Raw genomic sequence first — 25,813 nt, 5'->3', positions numbered from 1 at the left:
AGAGCTTTGCGATGACTGGCTCCACGCCAGGGGGCCCGTGCCTGCCCAGACTTACTATGGCAGCCCAGTAAAGCTGGAAGAATATAGGAATGGTGGCATGGGTAACTGATTGTGGGAGGAGTCGGAAATGGGGCTGCAGAGGAAGATTGGCACGGGAATTTAAACCCAGGCATGGCAGCCATATCAGGTCAGGACCATGCGGCTTGGGCAAGAGTTAGGACCACACAGCTTGGGGGTGCTCCCTTTTGCCACGTGGCTCAGGAAGCAGGAGAGACTTTGCCTGGAAGAAAAGGGGTGAAAGGACTCTTGCTGCAGGGCCGCGAGAAGGCGCCACATGGCTTTGGATAAACTGGAGATCGTGGTGGCGACACAGCTGAAGGTGCCGGGAGCTGGAATCTCGGATTTCTGCTTCTTTTTCTGACATACAGGACCCCGGACTGGGCAGGGGGAAAAGGAAGGACTGTGTGTGTTCATAGGTATTCCAAAGAACTTTAGTATTTTAATGAAGACATTAAGTCATTACTCTAAGCCTGTATAACTTTAAAATAAAGAATTCCTTTCCTTTTCACCAATCTCTGGCATCAAGACGTCTTCCCTCTGGTAGCAGGCAAAGCAAACCTAGTACAGGGGAATCCCTGGAGAAAAAAAGGGGGTCCTTTTGATAACAGCATATTGTTCACCACCTGTGCCTGGCCCCCGCTGTCTGTTCTGTAACACTGCAGTGATAATGCTGCAGCTAAAGTCTACGTCCTCACAAACTGCATCCCGAAGGTAAATTGGGAGTGTTAAGTACATCCCGCTGCACCTTCCTGTCAAGGATGTGTTTGCCTTTATTTTTGGTTTTTGGGGGTTTTTTAATTTCATTTATTTTTAGAGGAAGGGAAGGGAGAGGGAGAGGAACATCGATGTAAGAGAGAAACATTGATCAGTTGCCTCCTGTACAGGCCCTGAGTAGGGAGCAAACCCACACCCCAGGCATGGGCCCTAACTGGGAATTGAACCAGAGACACCTTTTTTTGTGGGTGTCAACCGGGCCACATGGGCCAGGGCATCACTTGTAGCAGGGAGAGGACAGGATGACCCAGAGACTTCCACCTGGCCCCTCCTGCCTTCATGGCCCTGGCTCCACAGGTCAGTCACTGCAGTGGTGCTGCTGCCAGCTGTTAGGTCTGTTCGGTGACATGGGCAGGCCCTGGGAAGGTGGCCACTGAGGCACATGTGACTTCCCACCTGAGGGCCTGAGGCCCTCTGACGAGCAGACCAGTGGCATCTGAGGCCTCTGGTGACTTGTAACGATTCAGAACCAGTGAGAATGACCAGCCCCACCCCAAAACGGTGCTTCCTTTCCCCCAGGTGTCAGCCCAAGCAGCAGCTGCAGGTGGCCTTGCAGTGCTTGGAGGGGCAGAGTCCGAGGCGGGGGACTCCAGGTCTGTGAACGGTTTCCATCTGGAAAATGGGTGAGGCTGTACCTCTCCTTCATGGGGACCTCACTGGGTTTCTAGACCCTGGCCACCAACTCTCAAGGAAGATCCTAAGAACTCATTAGTCCCCAGAGGGTTCCAGACAAAGCACTTCCAGTCTTCGTACAGCGACTCAGAGGACCCCCCCCACCCACATGCACCTTTCTCATGAGCCTGGGAACCACCTTCTGACGCTGTGACGCAGCCAGGGCCCGGAGCTCACCGCTGACCCAGGTGAAGCCCAGGGTCCCACCCAGGCCCTCGGCCAGCAAAATAAGCCTCTTCCAGTTCACCTCATGTCCCCTTCGAAATTCAACACAGAATCTACTTGCCACCTCTGAACACAACGCTAAAGCTCTATCATTTCCCAAAATGATGCATTCTCTAATGTTTGTTCCAAAAAATACTTTATTTATTAAACAATATATCCATAATCTATAACATGATCCAAAAATACAGATATACATCTTTACATTATTTAATAAAAAGATTTACAATATTACCTTTCCTTTACAAAGGAAACATAGATAATAATTCCTTGGAAATAAAATGTAACATTCGTGTTAAAGCTGCATCATCTTTTGGATGAACTGTGGTAAAGGTGAGCACCACAACACACACACAGAGGAAGAGAGAAACTTCACAGAACTGTCTCCTGAACGAGAGAATTTCCCGGATGTGCCCTTTCCAACACCTCTCAGCACAGCAGTGACAGCCAACTGCTGTTCACTCGACACTGAGGGCACTTTAACTCTGCAACGCCCATGAGAAGCCCCCAAATCTGGCAACAGGCAGGCCCTGGCTGTGGCACGTGGACAGCGTTATTGCTTGAAGCAGCCCCTGCCAAGGGCTGCCAGGGACGGGACAGGAGACAGTGCAGTGTGGCCATCAGGAACAGCACCAACACACGGCTGGCTGTTGTCCCCATGAGTCCCAGCACACCTTACCCCCTGGCTCCCAGGGCCCTGACCGGTCCTGGTCTCATCCACCTGCCCAGGGGCCTCGCCGGCCCAGCCTCAGCCCAGCCAGAGCTGCAGGGGCTCAGCCTGACAGCACGTTTGTTAGTGCAGGTGCATCCTGTTGGAGAATGAGGAGGTTTCTCAAATTGTGGGCTGAGAACAAGGAAAATAGTTCTGCTTCTCTGAACAAGATACTGCTTCCCTCACCAGTAAACTCCCAGCCATGGAGGCCGCACCCTCACTCAGAGGGCCCAGCCCAGATCCTGCAACCCGGGGGATGGGGTTGGCTCCACAGCTGTGCCCAGGAGCCAATGTGGGCCCGGCAGGCACTGAAGGGGCTCTGGCCAGACATTCTTTCCCAACCAGATGGCCACTCTGGCGTCTTTCCGACTCAGGTGGTATTAACAGTCGGGAACAGCAGTCAGTCATCATCCAAACAACCTCCCAGGGCACATTCCTATCATGCTCATGTTTTCCATTTTTGTCAAAGCTGTCTGCATATTATCTTGGTGACATTACTGCAACTGGCAAAAGTATACACTAGATAAGCACAGAAACTTACAAAAGGTTGACACATGGGATGCTACACAGTGACGAGCAGGATGACAACACTGAACTTTAAAGACAGAGGTGGGCCAATTTTCCTGGGAAACGAGCGTGGCCTCAGGAATCCAGGTGAAAATCAGAACTAGCTGGCCATCAACCTGCATCCACACTGTGTTCCCATGGCAACAGCAGGCGTGTTCAGAGATGAAGTGCAAATACTCAATTAGCTGCTAAAACATCATCACAGGTTTACCGTACTTACCTATCCTGTGCACAGAAGCTGCTAAAGGAGTGAAGAAACAACGCCCCCACTGATCCCCCACCACCTTTAAATGCCCGTCACAGGAAGCTCAGGTACTGAACACAGGTGGGCCTCACGTGCCTGTGCCCACCTCCTCCCTCAGAGCATGAAGGCTTAAGATCTGAGAGTGCTTGTCAGGCGGCTGCGGACCCTTCCCCTAACCACCAGCTCGAGGCTGGCAGGGTCACGTGGGCTGAGGTGACCCACCTGCAGTCCTTGGAAAGCAAGTCCTGCCCCCTAAGGTCACTCCAGAAAGCACAGCAGCTCGGACACATCCCGTGCAGGCTAAGACCACCGCAGACTGCAGATTCCAGCTGGGCCCCAGCTGCCCTCTGACATCCGCTCCCGTTGGCCAAATGTTGGCTCATTTGCGGGGAGCGGCTGGTCTAGAGCGCAGTCTCGCCAGTTCCTGTGCCCCACGCCCTCTCCTGGGTGAAACACTGGAAGCTGAGAGAAGACGGTGACGGAGGCCATGGGGAGGGAGCAGCCACTCCAGGACCCTCCCGACAAGGAGGGTGCGTTCTTCTGTCGCTGGGCATTTCACCTCGATTCTACCTCCTGGGTTTTTTTCTGGCAAGAGGACCCTTACTGGCCTGAATTACATCGGTTAGATCCCGGAGAGTTCAGGGACACTCCCAGAAGCCACGCCCTAGGTACCCGTCACACGTGGCTCTTGACACAGCAAAGGTACGTCATACCCCCAAACAGTACAAGAGAGGTGGTTCAAAATCGGTTTGGTGAATGCTGACTGAACGGAAAGTACACACTAATTTCCTAACTTCATTCCGGAACTGCTATTGTGGCACAAGAAATTCACAAATCACATCACATAATTATAGTCCCTGGGACAAGCTGCCGACCCAGGGTGCAACACAAACAGGTTCAAAGTCGGCTCTTAGTAGACTGGACTCACTGCACACACAAACCCACTGTCTTCATGCGGCTATAATGACTTCGTCTTCACAGTAAAAACATTCGGAATTCCCAGAGACACAGAACACCAGCCAGTCTGTGATGCTGTCCCTCATTGCACTGGTCGTGGTGACCGACGGCCCGTCTGCCAACCCGGAGCATTTACTCCAGACAGTAAGGCCTCAGGAGGAACCGGCAGTCCCGAGGAAGAGGCAGTGCACAGCCCAGCAGAGTGGCTGCCAGCTCCGCCACACCGGTCAGGAGGGCGCCTTCCGGCCAACGCCCCCCAGACTGCACACTGCTCACTCGGCACAGAGGGGTGCACGGGACGGGCTCTCAGGGCTGCTTCAGATACCGTGGACCACACCGGGCTCACAGCTCCAGCGGCACAGTGATGGCAGTGTCTGTTCCCCGCTGGCATGTCCCGAGGGGCCCAGCACACCGCACACACACACCCATGGAGTCACTCGGGCTCCCAGCGGGACCGTAGTGCTCAGTGTTGGGATCTGTACAGAAAGTCATGAGAACAAAGTCATGTGGCAAGTCCCCATAAGACCCCTCTCTGTGCAAATAGGGCTCACGGGGGTTCTTGTTGGTTCTAGGAAATATCCAGAATTACAACTGGCCATTGTTATTAAATATTGTTCGAATCAAGGTAGTTTCAAGATGAAGATAAAATATTGCCACGCAAATGACGGAGTGTATCAACTTGCTTTCTGACCCCGGCATCAGCCTCTGCCTTACTTCTTCTTCCTCCTTTCCTGGACACAGCGTGGACAGAACCTGTGACGAGAGAAGCGCAGCACCGGCCCTTTGCAGAGCTCCACTAGCATCAGGAGGCCGAGACCCCCGTCTCCCGGTGAAGCAGCACCAGATGAAAGACGCCCACACACCGTGTGCAGCTCTCCCACCAGAAAAATCTCCTCGGCAAGTCGCTCTATCTAGCATGTCTGTTTTGAGCTCGATAGATACAAATCAATCAGCAAAACCTCTTTCAGTCATGAACATTCCTCCTGATCAAGCTAATGGGTCACCAGTGACCAAAGGGGAGACAACACTGCCGTTGAGCTGAGGCCTGCACGGGTGCAGCACAGCACGCCTGCCGAACCACCCAGCCCAGACTCCCGGGGCCTCAGACACAGCGCATGCTCTGGGTCACTCCTGGACCATGCAGCCACAGGGGCACGAGGGACACCCCCGCCGCCCCCATGCCATTTTCCACCACGGTTCCCTATCGAGAAGCAGCTGATTCCCGTGTGGCCGAGCTCACTCAGCCTAGCCTGTGTTAGTGAGTGGACCCTGAGGACGCCCGTGCTCCTGCCTGCCCCAACCCTACCCCTGCCCTCTGGCCCCTGCCCCTTGGCCCTGCCTGACCTGTACCCCTGACCCAGCCAAGCCCTGGAGAAGCTGCGCCCGGCATCATGTTTGCGCCCAGCATACACGCTGAGAACACGCAGTCAGCTCACATCTCATTGGCAGGAAGGAGCCTGCACACTCAGGAATCCCTGAAAGGACCACCAGGAAATTGGGAGAAGGACAGTGGGGCTGGGTCCCTCCCCGCCTCCCAGCTCTGCTTGTCCTCCCAAAGGTGAACCTGTTTTCCAAGGCTGGCCAAACTCTTCCCCCGGAAGCCCCCAAACAGCCCAGCGTGCCCAGAGTCACTAACCAACACCCTCCCACCGCCTCATGCCCCTTCCGCGGGCTCTGGAGGCGGTCCCGCCTCAGGCCGCCCAGATCGGCCGGGGCCCCACCTGCGTCCCTGTCACGCTCCCACCACCCACGCCAAAGGCCACTGTCAGGGCGGCTGTGCCCCTTCTCAGACTTGCCAGTGCATCCCGGGGCCCAGGGAGCGGCTGGGACAACACGTTTGAGACACTGAGCCCCCACCTCGCTGCCATCTGCTAAGGCCCCGGGTGAGGCAGACTGTTCTTGGGGCTTCCAACCCCACACACACAAGCAAGGAGGGCGACGCCTCCAGGACTCCAGCACAAGGAAACAAAATGTCACGGGGATAAATGACGTCACGGGGATAGCTGAACGCCAGGGTGCAGGAAAGGCGCAGCTTGGTCCTGGACACGAACATCCCCGACCAGGCAGAGCGCCGCCCGCCTGGGCCCACCTGTTCCATGCTGTGCTCCCCACCGCGGAAAACTTCCCCAGTGAGAAGGAGCCCTCGGTCCTCGCCTCTATTTAGGGCTGCCTCTGCCTCGCCCAGAAGAGCCAGAGAGCTGACTCCACAGAGCAGCAATCTAGGTGTGTGCAAATATGAAAAAAGGTACCCCGGGTGAGGTGGGCACAAGATGGCCCTCACCAACTTGGCCAGGGACCAAGGACCAGCATGTGGCACAGCCGGGTCCCCACAGCCACACCCAGAGCACCGTCGGCCCCAGCAGAGAAGGTCAGTGGAGCTTGGCCCAACCACCCCTCCCACGCTGTTCTCCATAAGGAGACAGAGCAGCGCCCCCTACTGACCATTTTCCTTTGGGCTTCGTGGTCAGGTCCACACAGGCGAAGTGGAACCACTCGATCGGACACTGTGAGGTGGGGGAAGAGCACAGTGAGTGCGCTGCGTGCCAGACACAGCGACGGCTGCCCCTCTCCACCCAGGGCCCCACAGGGAAAGGCTGCCATGTCCAGCCTCCTATTTCAAGTGCCTGCCACTCACGTCCGGATTGTCACAGCCAATCATCTCCCCGTAGGACACCTGGTGGCAGAGGCAGTAGGTAGGCTCGTTGGGGTCCACAGGCATGTCCAGCACGTCGGAGGGATGCACGGACAGGATGGTGTCGGTGAACTCGGACCTGCAGGGACACAACAGCGCTGAGCAGCAGGCAGGTGGGGCACATGGTCCCCGTGGTTCCAGACAAGGCGGCGCCAACGCCTGTGAAGAGAAAAGCACTCACCTGCTGGCACTGCCCAGGCCCACTCAGGCACATGAAGCCATCCTGTCTCGGTCCCACTGCGGAGACAGGACCTGCTCCCAGGGCTCCCCCACCAGGCCCTCGGCCTCCTGGGCCCCTCAGCCTCCTGGGCCCCCCTGCCCCCTCGCTCCTGCCCTGGGGCAGGCACCTGAGAACCGTGCTCAAGTCCCACCCGAGACAGGCTGGTGGTCTGCACGGGCCTGCCCTCGCCAGCCCTCCCCTGGTCCCTCCCATGAGAAGGGCTGGCATGTTCCCACCTGCACCCCACACACCTTCTTTACCCTGAAACCCACGGAACCCACCAGCTCCCCTCACCCTCCCAGGAGATGTAAATCTTGGGAGTCCCCTCCCCCCACCCAGCGGCCTGCCCATCAGCAGGGACACTTCTGACCACCCACTGGAGAGCAGGCCCAGGGCACTTTACCCTCCGCTCCCCGCAGGGTCTCTGACCAGTCAGCATCCCACCGAGCCCGCCCCTCCATCCAAGTGCTGCCCACAGCTCTGCAGCGGGGTGCGTGGGGCAGATGTCCACCCGTCACAGGGAAGGGACTAGGCACCTACTCTTAGTGGGTTTCGGTGTTTTTGAGACAAAGCTTTGGGCTGTAGGCCACACAGACAGTGCGCTCCCTCGATGTAGGCCCGCCCCCAGCCGGGAGCATCCGGGCCTCGTGCTCTGCTCCTCAGAGGACTGGGCCCAGCGGCCAGCCAGGACAATGCCACCATCACCACAATGGGACACAAGGGGTCTGCTTCCCAAAGGGCGTCACCCCTCACCTTTTCCTGTCTAGGAAAGCCCCCAGGCGCCTTTGCAGTCACACGCCAGGCTTCACAGTGTCCCCGGCTGCCACACAGCCCCCACACAGGCAGCATCCCCCCAGCATGCATGCCACCCACGAGGGCTGCAGGCCTGGCTGAGTCTCCGCCCTCTGCTGTGTCTCTGGAAAGAGACAGGATTTACTCTTTCTACCTGAAAGCCACAAAGGTCACAAGGACTGGCCCATCGGTGGGCGTTAATGCCGCACTGGGCAGTGTCACAGCAGTCCTCAGGCCACACAGAAACCTCCGTCTGTCACTGTGGCTCTGTCTCACCCACCTGCTGGTTCACCAAGTAACAAAAATGTCCACCCCAAAGCAGGTGCACTTCCAATCCCCTCAAAAGCAGGTGTCCTGCCAGATCTAAGGAACTTTGGCTTCAACTAGAACACAGACAGCCTGTGTTTCCAGCCAAAGGTCAAACTGAAATCCCTGGAACTGAGGAGGACAAGTGGTCGGAATCCAGGCCCTGGGAAACCCCACCGGTCACAGTGCTTCTGAAGGAAAACTGAAGACAGGGATGGAGAACTTACATCGTAAAGAGACTTGAAAGACTCACCTGGAAAGAGTAGAGAAAGGGACCTCTCCTCTGACCATAACAGAGTAATCGGTACTGACCCTGTCCCCTTACTGTGAGCAACTAGAGAACCAGACAAAATACACGGAACAACTGTTTCCAGACCCTGGACACATGGCAGCGAGCAGTGCAGTCCGAGCCCGCAGGGGGGGAGCCACGCAGCCTGGTGTCGAGAACAGAGGAGGAAAGTCAACAGTTCAGGGAGCGTGAGGCTGCTAGGCTTCGGGGGCAGGGTGCCGAAGGCAGGAGTGAGAACACACTCCAGAAATCTGCAAAGAAACCTTTTGGAGTCTTAGCCAAAACCCAAGCTCTCTGTGCACAGGCCAAGAATCCTGAGGGCTGCGCAGAGAGCACCGGGCAGTTGGGAGCCTAAGGACTCCCAGCGTTTACACGCCGGGCGGACACTTCCCTCCGACCAGCCAGGACGGAGACCTGGGAACACCAAGGGCCTTCGGGAGAGGACTCGGAAGGGTCACACCTCAGCCAAAGGGCTTCACCAACCCCGGAGTCCTGGCTGCCCTAACCTGTGGGTTAGCAAAACACAGCCTGCGACTGGCTGCCTGTTTCTGTAAACAAAGCTCGTCTCGCAGTTTGATATGAAACAGCACAGCTGAGTGGCAACATAAACAATTTGGCCTGTGAGCCTAAAATATTTACTGTCTTGCCCTTAATAAGAAGTTTTTTAATATATTTCAAAGACAAGCCTACAAAAGATAAGGTAATCCATGGACAATTTAACTACTGACCATAATTTTAAACATAAAAAAAAGCAACGCGGGCTGGTTCGGTCACCTGGAGCATAGACCCACGCGCCAAAAGGTTGCCGGTTCAATTCCCAGACACAGGGCAAGCACAGGAGGCAACTGACCAGTGTTTCTCTCACGCCGACGTTTCTCTCTCCTCCCAACCCTTCCTCTCTCTCTAAAAAAATCAACAAAAACATCCTCCAGAGACTGAAGCCTTAAAAAATAACAACAAAAAAATAAATTAAAAAATATTCCAGCCCTGGTTGGTGTAGTTCAGTGGATTGAGTGCTGGTCTGCAGACCAAAAGGTCATTGGTTTGATTCCCGGTCAGAGCACGTGTCTGAATTGTGGGCCAGATTCCCCAGTGGGGGACCCTTGAGAGGCAACCACATAATGATGTTTCTCTCCTTCTCTCCTTCCTCCCTTCCCCTCTGGCTAAAAATAAAAAAATAAAATCTTAAAAAAAATTTGCCACTAACTTCTTATCACAATCAATGCAAGATGGAAAACAGCAGGACAGCAACCCCAGCGCTTACCGAAAAAGGTCCACCTTGACGCCTACAGCCTCCGAAAACACCCTTCAAAAACGAAGGTAACTAAAGACATTCTCGGGGAAATCAAAACAGAAAATCCACTACGCTCAGCAATACCTGCACCGTGAAAATGTTAAAGGAAGTTCTCCAGGCAGATGTGAAGCGACACCGGACGGAAATCTGCATCGACAAAAAGAAGTAAAGGCCTAGAAATGGGAACCATGATGCCTGACTATAAAGCTTTGTCTCACATTTTAAAATCTGTTTAAGATAATCTATGGTTTAGACCTAAAATCATAACGTTGATCTATTGTGAGGCTTATCACCTGCAGAAGGTAAAGTTTTCCCAGTAGCACCAGGGACAGGAGCAGGAAGGCAGAGCACGGGTGCAGGTTCTTATGTGAAACAGCTGACAGTCAGACCCCGCAAGGGAACGGCGGAGGCTGTCGGACTGGATAAAAGCCAGGCTCGACCACTGGCTGCCTTCGGGAGACCCACTCCAAATACAAAAGCATGAACACACTGTCAGTAAAACAACGAGGAAGGAAACACACACTGTGCAAAAACACTCATCAGCAGAGCAGAGGGACTACAGTGATATCAAAGTAGATTTCAAGACAAAGAATATAACAAGGAATAAATAAATAAGTTTTACAATGTTAAAGAAGGCAATTAAAAAAAAACCTAAGTGGGTATGTAGAACCAAGTAAGACCTTTAAAATACCTGAAGCAATCTGACAGAACAGAAAAGAGAAACCAGCAAGTCCATAGTCGGAGATTTCAACTACCCTCTCTCAATGATCCACAGGACGGAACGGAACACCAGGGAGAGTGCAGAAGACTCGAACGCCACCAACCATCTAACTGAGGTCTGCAGGACACTGCGCCCCACAACGGTAAAACACACGCTTTCCAAGTGCGTCCGGGACGTTTGGCAGGACAGACCATGAACCACACCTCAAGTCTTAATCGACTGCAGAGCATTTCGATTACAGAACGTTCTCTGATCACAACAATGTTTAAGCAGAAACTGGAATCAGAAAGTTACATGAAAAACCCAAAATGTGTACTTGGAAACTGAGAAACCTTATACATACGCTATGGGTCAAAGAAAAACCATCAAGGAAACTTAAAAATATTTGGAATAGAATAAAAAGAACATATTGAAGTTTGTAGGATGTAGCTAAAACTGAAATTAGAAAAAAATTTACAGCTTTAAATATTTGTTAGAAAAGGAGAGTATGAAAATCAATGATCTAACCTACTTCTACTTGAAATGCTACAGAAAAAAAGCAAAGTATATCCAAGTGAAGTAGTAGGAAGGAAATAATAAAAGTAAGAGCAGAAATAAATGCAACAGAAAACGGGGGGCGGGGGGGGGAACGACACACCGGACAGACCAATGAAGCCAAAAGCTAGTTCTCTGAAAGAATCAAGACGAAATGAAAAAAGAGATACATTACTGTGTCGGAGCTGGGCAGGCCTTACAAAACCAGAAGAATAGAAGAATCGCATAACATCATAAACAACCTGACGTCAACAAATCAGACAATGTATATGAAATAGCAAATCTCTGAAAGACACATCATGAAAGTGACTCAAGAAGAAACAGAAAGCCCGAACATTTCCTTAACTTTAAAACAACTGAATATAGCATCAGACCGTATACTTAAAATGAGAACATCTTACCGTATGTAAATTATTCCTCCCTGGCTCGTGTAGCTCAGTGGATTGAGTGCGGGCTGTGAACCACAAAGGGTCTCTGGTTTGATTCCCAGTCAGGGCACGTGCCTGGGTTGCGGGCCAGGTCCCCAGTGGGGGCCACATAAGAGGCAACAGAAACATGATGTTTCTCTCCCTCTCTTTCTCCCTCCCTTCCCCTCTCTCTAAAAATAAAGATACAAGTTAAAAAAAATAAGTTATTCCTCGCCCTGGCTGGTGTAGCTCAGTGGATTGAGCGCGGCCTGCGAACCAGACAATCGCGGTTCGATTCCCAGTCAGGGCACGTTCCTGGGTTGCAGGCCGGTTCCCTGCAGGCCAGTTCCCAGCAGGGGACGCACAAAAGGCAACCATACATTGATGTTTCTCTCCCTCTTCTCCTTCCCTTTCCCTCTAAAGATAAATAAACAAAATATTTTTAAAAAAAGAATTTAAATAAAATTTTAAAAAAAGACTGGGTAGATAATAGTACCATAATAAAATCTTCTTAAAAAAAAATAAATAAGTTATTCCTCAATAAAGTCATCCCAAAGGTCAAAGCCCAGGAGTGCACTGGTGGGGACAGAGCAGGAAGAGCAGGAAGGGCGTAGGGCGCACACTGTATTAAGTGGGGGTCATGCTGGCCTGGGCGGTGGGCAGAGGTCACAGCCCTGAGAGCAGGTCAGAGGACCCGGCTATAGGCATGTGCCTCTCACAGCAACTCATTCAATGACACGTGTGTTGGGTCGTGTTCTGCATCCCTGCACTGCTTCAAAACACAAAGGCTGGCACGTGGGTGTTTTTAAAAGATGAAAGTTTAAATACTAGATTTAATAACCAAGACCTTTGCCTTTTTTGTCAAGATCCAATTATTCTGACCTCACCCCATAACTGTCCGAATCACCCCCACAGAAGCCAGCTGGGGCCTTCCCATGTTCTCTGAAGCATAAACAGCACTCTGAGAAGCCAATGCCACCACCTGGGGTGGCAGGTGGGAGGCAGCCTTAAATGAACCCTCAAGGTCGACTTACGTGACGTGTTCACTTAATATATGTAACCACACAATAATGTATGCAAAAAATAACATTAACGTATGAAACAATCACCGATTCACAGGCAGTGACTACGGGGTGGCTTAGCCCCACCTGTGAGTCGCATGGCTCAGAGGGGAGGCTGCAGTGCTGCCGCTGCCCCTGCGCCTGTGCCGGGCCGGTCGGCTGTGCCGGGCCGGTCGGCTGTCCCCGAGCACCCGCGCCTACCGGCCGCATGCAGGGCTGCCTCAAGGTTCGAGGGTGGATGGACCCACCCACGAAAAGCCCACAGAACTACTGCCATTGGGGGGCGTGTGAGCACTTCCTTGCTGCCATTGGTGTTGACGTCCAGCAAATACCAATGGTGCAGTTTGGGGCGAAAGAGAAAAGAAAAGGCCTCTCACCCTCCTTTATGCTTCTTTTTCTTTGGAGTGTCTTCCTCTGAGGCCCTCCTGCCTCGGCCCCGGGAGCCTCTCTTCTCTTTCTGGCTTCGACCTTCTGAAAGACCACGGAGACCCGATTTTCATCGCAGCATTCACTAAAGCAGGACAAGACTCATCCAACTACGACATTTACCATCGGGCTCCTGGCACGTTTATCGTGGTCAGGAGCAACACACAAAGAGAAAAAAGACAGACTTGCTTTTTAAGCCTCGTCCTCCAGAGCTCTCGAAGTCGCTGCCCTCCAGCTTGTCCTTCAGGTCTGCTTCGAAGCGTGCCAGGTCTGCGTCGAGCCTCCGAATATGTTTGTCCACCTGCACAGAAGGACCTCACCCGTCACGGTTCACGGGAAAGGAGTGGCGGCCCGGCGCCAGCCAACCGCGCCACACGGGCCTCTCCCTGAGCCTCCTCCTCACAAAGCTCACGTGGCGAGTTGCCGTGTCCAAGTGCGCAGAAGGGCCACCTCGGACACCCCAACTGCACAAACCCTGCTCGGGAAAATCCACGGTCAGCAGGACCAAGACACAGAGCTATGACACACAATGGACTAGGAAGAGGAAATCTGAGACAGGTCCGGACTTCAAAACCTGGGGAACATACAGATTCTTAAACAGAATAAGAAAAGAAGGGTAACAGCCCTGGCTGGTGTGGCTCAGTTGGCTGGAGCACCGTCCCATAGATCGAAGGGTCGTGGGTTTGATTCCTGGTGAGGGCACTTGGCTGGGCTGCAGGTTTGCTCCCTGGCTGGGATGTGCCTGAGAGGCAGTCAGTTGATGTTTCTCTCCCTTTCTCCCCGCTTCCCCATTCTCTGAGCATCTCAGTGGGTGAGGACTCAGAAAAAATACATAAAAAGGATGGTTTCCCCAGCCAAATAAATAAGCAAAAGGGCCACGACAACAAGAAGTAGCCATGGCCCCACCTGTGCTCATCTGGAAGCATCACTGCCGAAGCCCAAGCTGCCCACGCGGCCTCCTCACCATCTCGTAGGTCTGCATGGCCAGCTGCACCTTGTCATCGCTGTACTCCTTGCACTTGCTGTAGGCGCTCTGGATCTTCTGCAGGTGCTGCACCCGCTGCTCCGCAGACAGGGTCTTCACCGTGGAGATGTACTCTGCAGCCAGGAGGTCGATCTCCGCTTTCTTATCTGACAGAGGAAGGGCAGAGCGCTCGTCCTTGCACAAGATGCCAGGGCCCACTCACCAGAGCAGCAACAAATGAAGCCTGACAACATCACATGTCAGCAAAGTGAGTGACATGCACCCCAAAGCACTGCAGGTGGGGACACGTGGGCACAGCCCTCCGCAGACAGCATAGAACCACGGGGCTGGGCGGGTACTGCGGCCAGGGTGAGGTGCCCGGCACCATCCTGCGTGTGGCTGCTGTCCTAGGAGCACTCATGGTGCCCACTTAGACTCTCGAAAGTCCTCATATGAACAGTGAAGTGTGTGCTCACCTTACCCAACACCTGACGCCCTACTCTTAGGCACCCACCCTAAAGATTCAGATGCCAGGATGCACGTGGGAAAACATCATAACTGCAGGAAACAAGAAACCACCCAAATGTACAGTCCTCCCTCGAATAGACAAATGAGCTGTGGTCCAGCAACAAAAAAGAACCAGCTGCCACTACATGGAACAGCATCGATTAACCCACAGAAGGTATGCACAAAGGAGGACACCTGTGTGTTTCATTGACATCAAGGTGGGGCAGACACAGCTTTCGCCCTGGCTCAGAGGTGAGGAAATGACATTGCAGGTGGGACTCAGGGTAGAGGCCCCAGCGAGGGTGCCAGAAGCTCCACCTCACCAGGAGAGTCTCACCAGGTCATGATTATAACTGTTCGTGCTTATTTCCGAATGTAAATCTATATTTCATAATAAAAGAAGTCTCTGTATTCACTAGTCAGGATGCTGTGCCTTAGCGAAAAACCACAACTGCGCCAATAATGAAAACATGAAAATCACCCTCACCCAAGCTCGTCATCACAAAAGATGAAGCCTCAGGGAAGAAGACAGCCCAAACCTTCCAAACAGGATTAGTAAAGAGATCACGTGTGTAAAGAGTGAGGGATCCAAATGGCTCCAGATTTCTCCATAGCAATATGAAAACTAGGGGCCAGGCCGCAAGCCTGTCACACGCGGGGGGGATGACGAGCCGAAAGGCTACACCCAAACCAGGAATTGACTGTGAGGCCAGAATAAACACATTTCCAGACACACAAAGTCAGAAGAAATTTATCATCCCAAATACCCTTTTCCAGGAAGCTACCAGGGAAAAAGCTCCTCTGAAACAAGGGGGTTAAATCAAGAGCGAGGACGTTTATGACCCAGGAAATGGGGTCCCAACCGAAGAGAAGGTAGCTCACAGCAAAACCCAGTGCCTGCCTATGCAGCAGGCCCAGAATGCACCGGGCAGATGGACCTGCAGGACAGGGGGATCTGCAAGGTCCCAGCACAGAGCAGGCAGAGCCAGAACAGAACCTGGTGCAGCAGACACACCGAAAACGCAGAATGTGGAAAAGAAAGCCAACAAAGTGACCAGGAACTCCAACAAAAGCTCGGTTGTTCGAAAAAGGTCACGTAAGCGCAGCGTGCCACGTGGCTCAGGCACAAACTCCCTACAGAGCAGTCCCAGTGGAGGTGCCATCACAGGTGCAGAACATTGCTGCTTCCAGGCCACAGAACCCAGGACATGGGGTGGGGATGGGGGTACACGGGCTGGGTGGGGTGCAAATGAAGAAGTAAAGCCTCATAGAAACTGAGCAGATAAAGTCTAAAGCTGAAGGGGAATAAAATAAGAAATACAGCAAAATGTCATACTTAGAAATAGGGATTTAAATACTAAGAGAGCAGAAAGAACTATCTAACTTTTTAAACTATGTATACATAGTTTGAAATTAGAGTATTTTAAAAGAAAAAAAGGTAACAAATATTTTGACCGTAGAAGAGGATGACGCGTGTAGATTTGGAGAGGCATAAGAATCCAATGTCAGCACACTCTAAGACGCCATCCGAAGCCACAGCTTCAGGCAGGGCTGCAGCCCCACTGCACTGGGTCCTCTGGTCACCCAGTGCCACACCAGGGTCCTGATGCCGCCTCTCTTCAGCTGTACTGAAGGCCTGAGCCCACCTTCTGTCCTCTGGTCCAGTTCTCGCATCAGCTGGAAATTCCTCTGAAGTTCACAAGGAAGGTTCTCGATACCTGAAACACAGGGACGTGGATTTCTCAGTAGGAGCCCACAAATCTGCCTACTAGGCCTGAAACCTACAGTCTACAGGTAACACACCCACTTCTCTTCTCTTTCTGTTAGGGTTTGGAGAGGAACAAGTGCATGCCCAACATAAGGGACAGGCTGATAAACTTCCCAAGCCACTGGCTCTGGAGAAGTTAGCGGGGAACTTAGAAAGAAGCTGCAGGCGTGGGCAGGGAAGAAAGCTGCCCTCCCCCACCTCCTCCTGTGTAGGTCACCCCACCACAGCCAGCCAGGCCAAACTGTGGGTCCCCTCTGGTCTTCCCCCACTTCACTCTGAAACCCAGCGCCTGGGCAGTACAGATGGGTGCTGCAGAGGGAACTTTATACCAGGATGCAAGTGCTCTCTGTGCTGCCCCAAAGTTTGGGCACTGGCCACAAGGGGCAGCATGCCAGATGGGTTCATACCACTGAGGCACCAAACTTCTATTTCCACTCAGGCTTAGCTCACTTAAAGTGAACCAGCCAGCCTGGGCCTCACAGGAGGGGGACACACCCATCCGCACTGCCAACCGCCTAGTCCCAGCCAACCTCCCCTCGCACCTGCATGGCCCCAACAGTCCCCAAATGGGCTCCTGCGTCCAGTCGTGACCCGCCTTCCACTCTCCCCACGTGCCAGTGATCTTTTCAAGAGCTCAATCTAATCTTTCAAAGCTGCTGCTTAAAGCCCCAGGGCTCCCCAGCTCCCCAGAGAGCTAGGAACATGCTCGGCAAAGCCTCCGAGTTCTGCAGGGCAGGGCCACCACCGGCTTTGCAGACCTGACAGGTTCTTCATGACCTTTATACCTCTACGAACTCTAAAAAACCCATCTGCCCATGTGAGAGTGAGTTCCAGGAAAACAAGGATCGTGTCTGCTCTCCTGGGACACAGGAGGAGCTGAAGGAGCAAGCAGTGGCCTCGATTCCGGAGCCTTCACACGTACATTCCTCCGACCTGCCCACAGGGCCCACCAGAGAGGGGGCTAAACAAAGAAGGGCAAGTCCTGTGCTCTCCAGCAGACACCCGGGTGTAGGCCTCTAGGTGACAGTGGGAGAAGGGTTCCCCTCCGTGTGCTCTCCCACCAGACTGGTGCTCAGGGTGTGCCAGGAGAGCAGAAAAAATGACCAGGATTGGGTGACCCCCTTGGGGGGAGCTGATACCCACTGCCTCCCCCAGAGCAGGACTCACTCCCTACCCAGCCTCAGGTGGGATGCCCAGGCCTGAGTGACCAAGAATAGCCCCGGGGCAGCAAAGTGCTCCAGGAACCAGCCAGGGCCAGACCCAAAATGTGCGTGACTCTGACAAGGTCCTCAGCGTCCGCGAAATGCACAGTCACCATCTGCTCAGGAAAGGTGAGAAGGGTCCATCCTGAGCAGAAGGACGACTCCTGGAGAAGCCTCACAGACATGGCCCCTGGGCACCTGAATTAGCCCCAGAAGTACCCTCGCGGAAAAGCAGGCGCCCTGAGAGACCTTCCACCTCAGCATCACCTCCCTACCTCTCAGAATCACAGGCCGAGGCTAGGCGTCCGGAAGCCACTCCAGAAACCCCGAGGCCGGGGCTCCCAGGTCTGCTCCAGAGTCCGAGGAGGTTGGGCTTCCAACCACTTTCTAAGGCTTGAGTGGTGGGAGGCAGGCCAAAAGCCATTAATGGCGAAGCCTGAGAACCAGACTTCAGAGGGGCGAGGCAGCGCCGAAGGCGGGGCCTAATGGGGTGAGGCCTACTGGGGGGAGGAGCCTATCGGGTAGGGGCCTGGAAGAGGGCCTAACCGAGGAGGGTGGGGCCTAATGGGTCCAGGTCTACCGGAGAGGCGTGGCGTGGTCAACGAGGGGCGGGGCCTATCGGGGAGAGCCCGGCCCAGCCGCACTCTAGCCCCGCCCCGCTGTGACGCATTTAGAATTGGCGCGGCCGTGCCGGGGGAACTCAGCGCCGCTACTCCCGCGCGCGCCCCACCCTCGTGCCCGCCTCACCTCGCGCGCGCCTCTGCCGCCCTCGGGCCACCCGGCTGGCCCCACGAACCCCGGGGTCCGCGCGCGGACCCTAGTGTGCAGGCGGCAAATTGCGGGGAGGGCCCCACGCGGGTGGCGGCCCGAAGAACACAGGGGGCACTTACTATCGAGGTAGTGCTCCAAGTACATGGCGGTCGCCATCTTCGTTCGCGGCCGCGCTCTGGATCTGCGCGGGCGGGCGTAGCAGCAAGAGATGGAGGGCGGAGCCGGTGCGTTCACTATTAATGAGCCGCGCGCACGGATTGGCCAGCAGGGGGGACCGCTGACGGCCGGGTCCGCCCCCTAGCTTCCGGTCTGCGGGTGGTGTTTAGTGGCGCGGGAGAAGGTTCGGGGCGGTACGTCTTACCCTGTAGGGGCATGGGAGCTTGTGTGCGGGAGTTTCTGATCCTAATTCCCTGGACACCTTCTCTACCTGAGTGGCGCTGGCACTTGGCCCAGGGTCCGCACTGCCTTCTCCTCGGTCTGGTATGGCGCAGAGCAGGTGTCTGCGAGTAGTGACGAAAGTGGTCCGGTGGCTGAAAGGGTCCCCCGAGTGCGCGCAGAAAAACGGGGTGAAGGGGTCACCGCGTGTCTGTGGGAGTCGGGAAGATGCTGAACCCAGCGCTGGCCTCCCCCGGATCGTCTTGAAGGAGGGCCTCTGCGCGATCTCCGCCAGCCCAGCATGCCCAAGGGACAGCTGGCCCCTGGAGGGGAGCGGCCTAGGCCGGGAACGGCACCCCTCGTCGTCCCCTGGGATTCAGATGGCCACCCCCTGACCAATGAGTAGCAGATTCCTTATTGAAAATGTATATTTAAAGGTGTACTTCCCTTCCTGAGCTCTTTCCTAAACTCCCAAGTTAAAAAAAACTGAAAGGTTTTTGTCAATTTTATGTTTATTATGCAAATTCAAACTATTCGGGAACTCAGAGTTTCCTCACTTCTGGAAAGGACAGGAATGTGATTATCTTGTTCACCTTCGAACCCAAATTGTAATTTTTCTGCATTCTTTCTGGCCCCATTTAATGCTTGATAAGGAGACTCCCACACTCATGCATACATAACTAAATACTACTCATCTTTTTTATTGTTATAAGTAGCTACGTTTTTTTTTTAAATTTTATTTTAGAGGGGAAAGGAGGGAGAAAGAGGGAGAGAAACCTCAATGTGTGGCTGCCTCTCGCTTGCCCCCTACTGGGGACCTGGCTGGCAACCCACCCAGGCATGTCTCCTGACTGGAAATCAAACTGGCGACCTTTTGGTTCACAGGCTGGCCCTCAATCCACTGAGCTACTCCATTGGATTTTTTTTTAATAGACTTTATTTTTCAGAGTAGATTTGGGTTCACAGGAAAATTGCTAAGAAAATAGAGTTTCTGTGTACCCCCTTCACACACACAGTTTTCCCTCATAAACAGTACTGATCTGGTACACTTATTACAGTTGATGAAACCATATTGACACATTATTTTTATTTAAGATTTTACTTTTTAGAGAGAGGGGAAGGGAGGGAGAAAGAGAGGGAGAGAAACATAGATGTGTGAGAGAAACATTGCTTGGTTGCTTCTTGCATGCCCCCAACTAGAGACCTGGCCCATAATCCAGGCGTGTGCCCTGGCTGGAACTGAACTGAAACCTTCTGATTTGCAGGCTGACACTCAACCTACTGAGCCCCACCAACAAGAGTGATACATTATTATTAACTGAAGTCTGTAGTTTATATTCAGGTTCACTCTGTTGTATGATTATGTTAAGTAGCCACCATCACAATGACATGCAGAATCTAATACCCTGTGCTCCATGTACTCATCCCTCCTCCCCCCAAAACGTCTGGCAGCCATGGATCTTTCTAGTGTCTCTATAGTTTTGGATTTCCAGAATGTCATATAGTTGGAATTATATAGTATGTAACCCTTTCATATTAGCTTCTTTCACTTAGTAATATGCATTTGTTTCCTCCGTGCCCTTTCCTGGCTTGATAGCTTCTTTCTTCTTTTTTTAATGTATTTATTTTAGAAGACAGGGGAAGAGAGAGAGAGAGAAACATTGGTTAGTTGTTCCACTTACTGATGCATTCATTGGTTGATTCTTGTATGTGCCCTGACCAGGGATCAAACCCACAACCTTGGCCTATCGGGACGACACTCTTAACCAATTGAGGTACCTGACCAGGGCAGCTTCCTTCTTATTAATGTCCAAATATTTCATTTGCTGTAGGTATCACAGTTTGTGCATTCACTTCTTTAAGGACATCTAGGTTGCTTTCAAGTTTTGTCAATTACAAATAAAGCTGCTGTGTTCGTTCATACACAGGTTTTGTTTGGACATGGTTTTCTGTGATGCTAGAAAATACTATGATATTACACTTAGTTTTATAAGAAACTGCAAAAATAAAAAGAAACTGCAAACTGCCTTCCACAGCGGCTGCACCATGTTGCAGTCCCATAACCAATGAATGAGTTTCTGCTGCTCCACATCCTTGCCAGCATTTGTCAGTCTTCCGAGCTGTCATTCTAATAGGGGTGTGGAGGTGTCTTTTATTTCCAATTCTCCAACAACGTGACCTTACGCACCTTTTCCCATGCATAGTTGCCAGGATTATTTCTTTGGTGAGGTGTCTATTCAGATCTTTTGCCCACTTTTCATTTGGGCCATTTGTTTTCTCCTTGGTGAGTCACATTATCCACTTTTCCAATGTACATTTTTCACTTAATATGCTTCATGAATTCTAGCCATGTTTTGCTCAATTCTACATCATCCTGTTTACTAGATACACTGCATTGTGTTGGTGTACGCCATTTCAACAAGCTCCCTACAGATGTACAATATTACTGTAAAAAGTGCTCTGGTGAACGTTGATTGGATCACACAGCTGTAGGTATCTGTTTTTCCCCATTACATGTTTTTCCCAGGTGGCACATAATGAACCACCTGAAAACTTCGTGTTTTAAAAGCAGCCTTTTATTGTAGCCCACAAGGTTTATGAGTCAAGCATTCCGGTGGAGCTCAGTTGGGTGATTCTGCTCTTCTCTGTGATACCGTAGAGATCACTGGGGTGGCTGCAGGGCTGCATCCAACTGGCACCTACATGCGGCCTCTGGGCCAGGGTTCCCAGGTGGCAGCTCCAGGCTTCTGAAGAGCCCTGGGAAGCCCCAGTAGAAGCTACAAGACTCTTTGTGACTTCACCTTGGTTGTCTGAAGACATCACCTCATGACATGCTATTGGTTAAGCAACTCTTTGGGGCCAAGCCAGATTTGAGGAGAGAAGAAATTAGATGCAACTTCTCAATGGGAGGGGCACCAAGATTGTGAACATCTTTAATCTACCACATAGTCTTATTAGTTCTTTAGGATAAGTGCTGAGAAATGGTATTGCCGCCTGGCCAAGTAGGTCAGTTGGTTAGAGCATCATCCCAATACACCAAGGTTGTGGGTTTGATCCCTGATCAGGGCACATACAAGAATCAACCAACGAATACATCAATAAGTGGAACAACACACTGATGTTTCCCTCTGTCTCTAAAATCAATAAAAAAGAAATGGTATTGCTGGTTCAAAGAGTACTGTCCATTCTGAGTACTGATACTTTTAAATGAACTGACACTCCGCTGAGTGTGTTTCCACATTTGGTAAAGTGCAGAAACACCCCTTGATTGCATCGGGCTTTTTTTTCATCGTTGCTAACGTGACAGAAGAGAAATAACCAAAAAACCACCTCAGTGTTTTCATTTGTATTTCTTTGATTTTAAGTGAAGCTAAACATAAGCTTACATATTCATTGACTATTTGTTGTTCTGTCATTCCCTTTTTTAAAAGATTATTTATTTTTAGAGAAAGGGGAAGGGAGTAAGAAAGAGAGAGAAACATAGATATGAGAGAATCACTGATTAGTTGCTGCTCACACACCCCCAGTTGGGGACCTGGCCTGCAACCCAGGCCTGTGGCCTGAGTGTGGATCCAACCTCAAGCTGCAGGACAACGTGCAGCCCACTGAGCCACACCACTCTGAGCTGTTCTGTCATTTTCTGTCCTTTCCCCATTATCCATGGGGAAACTGGTCTTCATGCCATTCATCTAAAAATGTAATTCTTTATTATTATACAGAATAAATCACATATCATGCCCTTCATATATTATACATCAAAAATAACTTCTTTCAGGTAGCAGTTTTTCACTCATGCAAGTGATGAGTTCTCATACAGAGACCCTGCTTTAGAAGCTGCCAAAATGAAAGATGACTCCATTATTATGTCTTTTCATTGCTATTTACTCCAGAGCAGGTACTATTGACATTTGGGGCCCGATACTCTGCCGTGGGGACCTGTCTGGTGCCTTGTAGGCTGTTTACAGCATCCCTGGCCTCCACTCGATAGGTGCTGTGAGAAACCCTACCAAAGCTGTGACAGTCAGAATGCCCCCCAGTTGAGAACCAGAGCTTTAGGGGAAGACTAAGCTACTCTTCTTACCAAGGAACCCAGCCAAATCCAGTGGCTCAGAACAGAATTGTATTTCTCATATAATAGTCCAGGGAAGAGAGCCATGCCCACGGGTCACAGGAACCCAGGTTCCTTCCTGCATAGTGTCTGCTCCCAAAGGGCCTCGCTGATGGTCGAGGCTGGGTTGCAAGAAAGGCAGGGCAAGAAGAGGGTAGTGTTCATTCTGCTATGTGAAGGAGCATGTGCCGCTTCTCACATTTCATTGCTGGTAACTTAGTTTCCAGGCGACATCCAACTGCAAGGGAGGCTAGGAAATGGATTTTGGCAGGGCAGCGATGCGCCCAGCACACTTCTTCTGAAAGCAGGTGAGTGCCATGGACTGGCTATCACCCCAAAATTCATAGGCTGAACTTCTAACCCCCAATGTACTTGGGGAGGAAGTTAAAAGGAACAGATACCAGAGGTCTCTTTCTCTGTCCCCACACACCTGCACAATGGGAAGTCCCAGTGAGGATGCAGTCGTCTGCGCCAAGAGGGAGAGCTCTGACCGACACCATCCTTCCAGCCTCCAGAACTGTCTGTGGTGTTTGTCATGTCAGCCCAGCGGAGAGACTGGGGGATGACTGCCATGCCCCACACCTCTCGTGAGATGGAAGGTGCAGCACACTGAGACACAGCACAGCACAAGGCCTTTTTTTTCAAATGGAAAACCTCAAACACAGAAGTAGAACCTATTCAACACCAGGCGCCCACTGGCCAGTTTCAGCAGTTGGCAACTTAGGACCAGTTTTGTTTTGCCTGTCCCCAAGCACACTCAGACCCGGCATCCTGCCCTGTCCTCCAGAGTGGGCACCCTCATGCCTCCTGCCAGTCAGAAGGTGGTGTGAACAGACCCCAGCACCTACAGATGTGGTACTTGCACCACTCCAGTCCCAAAACATGTCAGGGCCACAGGGCACGGAGGAGACTGTCCAGGTACACAGGGTCACGTAGGCCCGTGTCTGGGCCACGAGATCAGGACTGCAGGCCTAGGGATGCTGAGGTCACAGTGACCAGGAAGGAAAAGCCAAGAAAGCCACTAAGGCACTTTCATCATTTGACAACATTCAACATCACTGAGCAGCAGAAGCAGCTCTTGGCGGCCTAATCTGGATTTTGTGTCATGTGAAATAATTAAACACCAGTTAGGCTGGTATTCAGATATGTGTAAAGGCATCCTGACTAAAAACAGAAGAAGAAGAAAGCCCTGGCTTATATGGCACCAGCCTTCGAACCTGAGGGTCGCCAGTTTGATTCTTGGTCAGGGCACACGCCTGGGTTGTGGGCCAGTCCGTGGTTGGGGGCGTGTGAGAGGCAACCAACCAATCGATGCTTCTCTCACACAACCCTGTTTCTCTCCGTCTAAAAGTAAATAAAATAAAAAAGAGGCATGATGTGTTGGAAGAGGTGGAAACAAAGTTGCTTGTTGTAGTTTAATGACAAACTTGCACTAGCTTAGCAATTTTCCCAATCAAAAGGGCACCTAGTCCCCAACCAGCATGCAAGGCCCCATTAGCCAGGTCCCCTCCATTTTCATGAGTGACCAGAAAAGCTGTGCGTTCACAAATGTTCCCATCTGCCCCGCACGCTGGTCCTACAAGGCTGTCATGGGACTTGTCCAACACTGGGAGGGTTCTCTTTTGTCCCCTACTCTAACCCCTTTGTCTCTTTGACAGCAAGGAGATGGACGTTTTAGAACAAGACATCAATCAGATGACAGGATATTGCTTACCTCCATAAGGCAAGTCTTTGTGTCATGAGCTTTCATTAGGTTGTGTTACAGTAACTAGGAACCCACAAGTCTCTGAAGTCTCTAAGACTTGAGTCACAAGTTTATTTTTTGCTGGTGCTACTGTGGCTGGATGTCTTCATTGTAGTTCACGGGGCAAAGATGAACATTTGTGAATCAAGGTGCAAAAGCAGCCCTCATTGTATACTTGCTGCTTCCAGGTTGGGGTCAGGAGGGGCACTGGCCAACCACACAACCAACTGCTGTTGAAGCTTGTGGCTGAACTAGTGCTGCAGTTACTTTACAGCAGGGTTGGAAGTCACATGGCCAGGCTCAACATCAAGAGGGGAAGCAATAATTTGAAGCAATATAATCTATCACTCTTCCAAAACTCAAGACTAAATCAGGGAGGGGTCAGTCAGGAAGACATAAAGCTGCTGTATCTTGGATAGCACTGCCATCAGGGGCTTGCGCAACCACCGAGGGAACCAGAAGGAAAGATCGAAAACACACCAAGAGCCTCGGCGCAAGCATAGGACAGCGGGCAGTCTGGGCTGGCGGGGGAACTCGGCCATTCTCAACCCAAGGCCCTCTCGCTCTGCAGCAGTGAGGTAGGTGGTTCCAACAGCTCACTGGAGAACAGCCTGGAACCTCTTGTCCACCTCCCCGAAACAGTGGCCTCCAGAGTTTGCACTAGCGCCTGTCACCCGCAACCTAACCCAAAGGGACACGTAGCTCCTGGCTTGCTCGGGTCTGAATGTTTGTGCCCCCACAATGGGATAGTATCGGGGATGGGCCTTCGAGGGGTTTGGTTTAGACGGGTTGGAGGACAGGACCCTCTCTCGAGAACAGTGCCCTTGTTGGGAGAGAAAGGCAGCCCTCTAAGTGCGCAGTGCCACCTGGAAGACGCCCCCGCAGCTTGATGTCCTGAGACGTCACAACGAACATTATTAAGCGCTCTCTAGATGCCGGGGCTTGTCTCACACTACACGTGTCGCCTCTCCAAGGCAGTGATCGTTCCCCGCTCCTGGTCGGTGCCGACAGGACAGACTGGGACACAGACTGTCGGTGCCCCTTCTCTTCTCTCCTCTCTCTCTGAGGGTTTGCAGTGTCGTCTTTGCAAGTGGGAGTCACGGACCTTTGAAGGCCCGAGCATTAGCACCGAAAATGACCAGGATTGTTTCTCTAGGGCTGCCGCGTGGCCGGGTGCAGACAGTCCTGCCCGGGGTGCAGGACGCCGTCGGCTCGGCGCGCGCTACAACTACGCGACCTGCTCGGGATCTCCAACGGCGGCCCGCGCCGCCCTTCCACCGCAACTCTACGCGGATTCGCCGCAGACCCCCTCCAAACCGCGCGCCACCGCCCGCACTCAGAACGCAACCTGGGAGGCCTGCTCCAGTGTCCGAGGGCCAGGCTTCCGGCCTAGAAGGCGGAGACTCCACCGGAAAAGGCCATTT

At 52.4% G+C, this 25,813-nt stretch overlaps 1 protein-coding gene and 1 long non-coding RNA gene across 3 annotated transcripts; both read right to left on the bottom strand.

Annotated features, from left to right (window-relative positions):
* Positions 1-1,893: 1,893 nt before the first annotated feature.
* ING5 (inhibitor of growth family member 5) lies at positions 1,894-18,387 on the bottom strand. 2 transcript variants are annotated; one of them, XM_037161401.2, is made up of 8 exons: positions 18,282-18,387; positions 16,068-16,139; positions 13,915-14,081; positions 13,140-13,251; positions 12,902-12,995; positions 6,844-6,979; positions 6,651-6,712; positions 1,894-4,961 (listed from the first exon to the last, which is right to left on the bottom strand). In XM_037161401.2, exons 1-8 carry the CDS (start codon positions 18,316-18,318, stop codon positions 4,919-4,921), a joined length of 723 nt encoding a protein of 240 aa, XP_037017296.1. In that variant the 5' UTR covers positions 18,319-18,387; the 3' UTR covers positions 1,894-4,918. The 2 variants fall into 2 exon arrangements, with proteins under 2 accessions (XP_037017296.1, XP_037017297.1); XM_037161402.2 differs by lacking the exon at positions 18,282-18,387 and adding an exon at positions 17,667-17,857.
* Positions 18,388-19,595: 1,208 nt separating this feature from the next.
* LOC128625847 (uncharacterized) lies at positions 19,596-25,794 on the bottom strand. The gene is made up of 2 exons (XR_008389679.1): positions 24,360-25,794; positions 19,596-23,989 (listed from the first exon to the last, which is right to left on the bottom strand). It is a non-coding gene; the product is annotated as an uncharacterized LOC128625847 (long non-coding RNA).
* Between the last annotated feature and the right edge of the window lie 19 nt (positions 25,795-25,813).

The sequence above is a fragment of the Artibeus jamaicensis genome, unplaced genomic scaffold, assembly GCF_021234435.1.
Source record: "Artibeus jamaicensis isolate MK-2021 breed Jamaican fruit bat unplaced genomic scaffold, CSHL_Jam_final contig_944, whole genome shotgun sequence".
Classification (NCBI taxonomy): Eukaryota; Metazoa; Chordata; class Mammalia; order Chiroptera; family Phyllostomidae; genus Artibeus; species Artibeus jamaicensis.
The sequence above is the reverse complement of the archived record's forward strand: the minus strand, read 5'-3'. Positions and strand labels throughout refer to the sequence as shown.